This window comes from Oreochromis niloticus, linkage group LG6 (genome assembly GCF_001858045.2).
Source record: "Oreochromis niloticus isolate F11D_XX linkage group LG6, O_niloticus_UMD_NMBU, whole genome shotgun sequence".
NCBI lineage: Eukaryota > Metazoa > Chordata > Actinopteri > Cichliformes > Cichlidae > Oreochromis > Oreochromis niloticus.
In genome coordinates this window covers 38204778-38210416 of record NC_031971.2, presented here as the reverse complement: position 1 = coordinate 38210416, position 5639 = coordinate 38204778, and the positions used below count along the sequence as shown (strand labels likewise).

General features: G+C 39.5%; 1 protein-coding gene across 1 annotated transcript; it reads right to left on the bottom strand.

Moving 5' to 3' along the window:
- Window positions 1–2194: 2194 nt before the first annotated feature.
- Window positions 2195–5218, bottom strand: LOC109202580 (dynein heavy chain 6, axonemal-like). Its single transcript, XM_019360346.2, has 3 exons — window positions 4373–5218; window positions 2893–3042; window positions 2195–2576 (listed from the first exon to the last, which is right to left on the bottom strand). The coding sequence occupies exons 1-3, from the start codon at window positions 4487–4489 to the stop codon at window positions 2208–2210; spliced, it is 636 nt and encodes a 211-aa protein (XP_019215891.1). The 5' UTR covers window positions 4490–5218; the 3' UTR covers window positions 2195–2207.
- Window positions 5219–5639: the final 421 nt, after the last annotated feature.

Below are 5639 nucleotides of genomic sequence, written 5' to 3'. Positions count from 1 at the left end.
GGAGTAGAAATAATAATATGTAATGGTCTCTGAAGGCATGTGAATTTGGTGACAGCTTGAAGTATTAAATGACAAAATGAAATATGTTTTGTAAGGACACAATTGAAATCACACTGAGTCATATGGATCCTGTCAGGGCAGTAAACTATAAAACATTTCTATAACAAAAAAAAACAAATTAAAGAAAAGCAGCAGGCCAAGAAAGGACCGAAAGGACCAATGCAAAAGTTAAATAAATATTAAAAAGCATATTATGAGGGAGGACATTTGTCATATTGCAACGATACACCCAGTGACAACACATGAATGTGCTGTTTTTAAGTGTCTAATTATCTGGCAAATAAAACCTTTATCTTTTCAAAACAAAGAGGAAAAAAACACAGAAATTTACAGAAAGCTTTTTTGCATGTGTTTTGTATTTTGTACGTGTTTTGTATTTTGTACGTGTTTTGTATTTTGTACGTGTTTTGTATTTTGTACGTGTTTTGGAGTTTGCATGTGTTTTGTATTTTGCACGTGTTTTGTATTTTGCACGTGTTTTGGAGTTTGTACGTGTTTTGTATTTTGTACGTGTTGTGGAGTTTGCACGTGTTTTGGAGTTTGCACGTGTTTTGGAGTTTGTACGTGTTTTGGAGTTTGCACGTGTTTTGTATTTTGCACGTGTTTTGGAGTTTGTACGTGTTTTGGAGTTTGTACGTGTTTTGGAGTTTGCACGTGTTTTGTATTGTGTATGTGTTTTGTATTTTGTACGTGTTTTGGATTTTGCATGTGTTTTGGAGTTTGTGCGTGCTATTTGGAATTTGTACGTGTTTTGGAGTTTGTACATGCTTTGTCTCTAGGGGCCACCGTACAAAACAAAACAAAAAAACAAAAAACCCCAAAACAAACAACGAACATAACAAAAGAAATAGCACCGTCCAAAAAAGGAACATGACAACGCAAAAGCCCCGTGGGCAAAACCGTCTCTGGTCCATGATGGTCCCGTGGACAGAGAACTGCTGTCCTCCTGCTGTCCCGGCGACACCCCAGGGAGCCCGCCCCCGTCTTATGTAATTATTAACAATGCGCTCCCATACATGTAATTTAGCTTACTAACCCCTTACTCCACCACTTCTTGGAGGTTCTGACGTACAAATTTCTCTGCCTCCTCAACGTTGTCAAAGCTCTTCTGCTGGCCTTTCCATAGTAATCGAAGTTTTGCTGGATGTGCCAGGGTGTGCTTTATCTGATGCTGCCATAACTTCTTCATTACTGGGGAGAAAAGCTTCCTCTGCGCCGCTCGCTCCGCGGTCATATCTTCATAAAATGACAAGAGGCAGTTCTCCCACAGTGTTCCTTTCTTCTGCTTAGCGGTCATGAGAACTTTTTGTCGTGCAGTGTAACGGAGAAATCTCACCAGCACGGTTCGAGGTGGCTGACCAGGTCCTGGGTGTGGTCTCGTACTTCTGTGACATCTTTCCAACTCATATTCCTCCCCTTGTAGACCTAGGCCATCCGCGAGTATCTTCATCACATAATCATTTATGTTGCCACCACTTTCCAAACCCTCTTCCAGACCGATAAGCCGAACATTCTTTCTGCGGTTTCTGTTTTCCTGGTCGTCTACTGGGGCCCATAGTTGTTCAAGCTTTTTAGCTTTTTTTTCCATTATCCTCTGTTATGCTCCTCATTTTGTCTTCCACATCTGAGATGCGGCCCTCAGCTTCGGTCATCCGTGTTTGGATTGCACTTATAGCGTTTTTAAATTCCACCATGTCTGACTTGATGTGAGATACATCGGCCGCAACATTATTTAGAATAGCTCCAAGCTTAGTCATTTCGGCAAACAGACCGCTTATATCCATCTCTGGCCCTTCTTCTTGGCTAGCAGGGCTAGCCTTGGCACTGCTAGCATTACTTTCCCCCACCGCCATCGTGGAGATTCGGGTTTGCACGCTCTTCTTCTTACTTCCTGTGGCCATGTCTCTCAATAAATTCGAGGACACTGATCTAGCGAGTCACCGCAGTGTAGAAATATATTATTTGGGAGCGTTTACCTTTTTAAAAACTAATGTAGGGTCGACGGGGGGCCAGAGACTCTCTATGGTGCGGCCATTCCCAAACGCTCCATCACGTGACTCGATCAAAGAACCACACTCTTATTAAAATCTGTATAATTCAAAGACTTTCTCTCTCTGAAAATATTTCGAGATCACTAAAAACAGACCTCAATTTGTACATGCACATACCGGAATGACAATAAACAAATTTTTTTGTAGTGACTCCCTGGCCAAAGTCATCTTGTTGGCACAAACATTTCTGTGCCAGACATAGAAGGGTTTCCATAGTCTGTAGCGTGCAAAGAAGGGGATGCATCGAAGCTTGCATACATTCTTGTAATACTTTTCCCAGTGCTTCACAATTAGCAATCCTGCATCATCACCATCTGACCCCGAAATCACAGTTTGACTGTCAGTCAAAACAAAGTCAGTACTGTGGTACTCGTTAAGTTGAGATTTGGAAGTAGGGTCCCGCTGTATATAACTCTTAATGGGAAGCCTTGGGAGAGGAGGGGTTGATATCACATCCTTTAAGGGCTGAGAAAAGAAGAGAGAAGGTAAGTGTCCCAGTTATAGTGGCAATTATGACAGAAAATTGCTTTAGATATATTTTGGAATCGAACTTCCGACTCCCACTCTAAAGGTGTGTAGTGTTACCACTACATTACATTGCTGCCTGAATATGTCAAGGGACCTCTTTTATGACACAGTAGTTACTTTAATTAGCTTTAACTTATAAATACTAGAGTACTTTCTGGACTGTGTGTGCAATGCTTTCGACATCAGACAAGGACTGGTCACACAATTTTTAAGGGCAAGCTTTTTGAAAATCATACCTATTAACTTCTCATACCTCTTGGACATTTTTAGTGGATGGCAGAGGAGGTAGGTGGACAGCTTCATGGTCCCTTTGTTTCAGATCTTTTGGTTTGGATGACTGCTCAGAGGCTTTTAAGTGTTGGAGACTCGGTTTCTTAGGTCTTACAAGTCTCTTTGGCACAACCTACATTAAAGGTAAGCAAAAAACTGCATAAGCTCATAATAGTTTGATTCTTTTATGGATGTGAAAAGATTTATAATGATAGCTTGAATAACTTCCTAAAGAAAATGCAGTGTGAATGCTGAAAGCTGAATGGTCTGAGTTGAACTGCTGTAATTATTGAATTATTTAAGGAACATGTTGAAGCTGTTGAAATATACTAAATCATTCCAAAGTGCAGAACTGGTGAAAGCCAAAGTTTGCACACAAAAATGTAGTGAGTGTTAATATTTTATCTGGATTTGATTAAAAAAAAAACCAAAAAAAACCTCAGAGTGTACTGCTAAATATATAAACACTGGCAGCCACCAGTGCTACCCCTCAGCCTCGTAGTAGATGCAGCTATGACATACACCCTAAGTGACTCCCTTTTCAGTTATTGCATTCACATGATTTCAGAAAATAGGGCATGTATATGCCTTTATTGAATAGCTCAGCAGTGAAAACAAACTGGGGGATAAGGAAGGTGGGGAGACAGAAGGCGAAGACACATATCAAAGGTCCAATGGTTGGACTTGAACTTGCGCCACACTGGCTATGTGGCATATGGTTACCTGTTTACCCACTGAGCTAAGGCTGTGGCCCCTTGTGCAGACAATGCAAGTGAAGCAATGCATAGTTGGATACAGTTTTGGCCTAGAAACCAGGCAGAATGATAATGCAGAAAGCTTTTCTGCAATCCCTTAAACTTAAACCCTTAATCCCAGGTGAATATTTGATCGTTTTGAGACGTTTACATTATCACTGTAAGATGTACCTTCTAAAAAAACCCAAACAAACCAAATTAAACAAATTGTACAACACAATATTAAGCAACAAATTGCAAAAATTGCTGATGTAGCAAATATGATACAAATTAAAGCTCATACATGCAAACTATATGCAATTAAAAAAAACACCATTTGGTTAAATTTTGTCAATTATTTCATGGTTCAGGGTTGAAAGGCTTGAGTAAAAAAACAACAACAACAAAACCTTTAGCAAAAAGACAGAAATCTGATGATTTTGCCTCCATGTCACTCAATAGCATTGTCTCATAAAAACACTGAATGAACTACAACCAACATGTAATAAAAAAAATAGTATAAAACGGAAAACAAAAACTGACAGCAGTACCTATAATCACATAAAAGGACTAATATATTTTGTTGAACCAGCTTAATAGCACTGCATTACAAAAACTACTCTAGCAGCTAAAGTATAAAAGCAGCAGAATGGGGAGCTGAAGATTGCAGATCGTTGGCTCTTGCAATTTTAATAGTAGGCTTTTTTCATACATATTCTCTTCTCATACCTGTCGGTCAGTGGCATCTTTAGAGGATGGCTGAGAAGTTAGGTGGATAACTTCACGGCGCCGTTGCTCCAGACCTTTAGATGGCTGTGGCTCTGTGTACCAACCTGGAAAAATCATCTCTTCGCGAGCTTTTAAATGTAGGAGACTGGGCTCGTTTCGTTTCGTTCTCTTCAGTACACCCTACATTGAAGGAAAGCAAAAGACATGCAAAAGCCCCTAACATTTCATTTATTTTATGGATAAGCAAAGACTCCCATGGTTGACGCTGGGTATACAGTAAACTGGATTTCATACCATCTACCAAGTCTCACCTGGGGATCTCTGAATGGAGGCTTTGGTGGGACAGGGGGCTTCTGTAGTTCAGGAAGCTTTTGCAGCAGCTCTGTGACAGTATCAAGTAGAAACCAAACTTATTCCTAACATTTGCAAAAGAGGTTGACTACCCGAGACTTACTGGTTATATGTCAGTCACTATCATTTTAAAGACATAAAGGCCTAGATGACCTCTAATTTCCTGTTTCTAAATTCAGATAGAAATCTTAGAAACATGGTGTCTAACCAGATTCTTACTCTGGATGGCATTACCTGGGCTCCAGTAACACTGTGAGGAATCTTGGAGTTTTGACCAGGAAATGTCCTTCAATGTGCATATTAAGCAAATATGTAGCACTGCTTTCTTGCATTTACGCAACATCCCTTTAATTAAAAACATTCTTGCTCAGAGTGATGCTGAAAAATTACTTCATGCATTTATTACTTATAGGCTGGACTATTGTAATTAATTTGATGTGGAGACTCCAGCAACACTACACAAGCAAATGTAATGAGAAACAACTTTATTCAGTGACCAACTGAATAAAGCCGGCTTGTGGCCTTCATCAGGGTCATTGTAAAATGTCAAACAGTTTGTGTTTAAATAAAAGCCAGGAAACAGATTTTTTTTTTTTAAATGGACCAATCACACCTTCACAAAAGAGGTGTTGTCCGATGGGGAGATTTCTCCAAAGGAGAAAACGTTTTTGCTCAATGAAGGGCTTTCTTATATATATTACCGAAAATCCATAAAAACCTATAAGAACCGCCTGGCTGATTCATTGTTTCTGGAATTGGAAGTTTAACTGAGAGAATATCAAGTTTTGCAGACTTCCACATCAAGAATTTTGTACCAACTTTGAACTCTTACAAAAAGGATAGCTCTAACGTTTTGCTTTTCCTCAAAGGCTTCCCATCATTTGATACAGATATGATATTGTGCACTTTTGATATT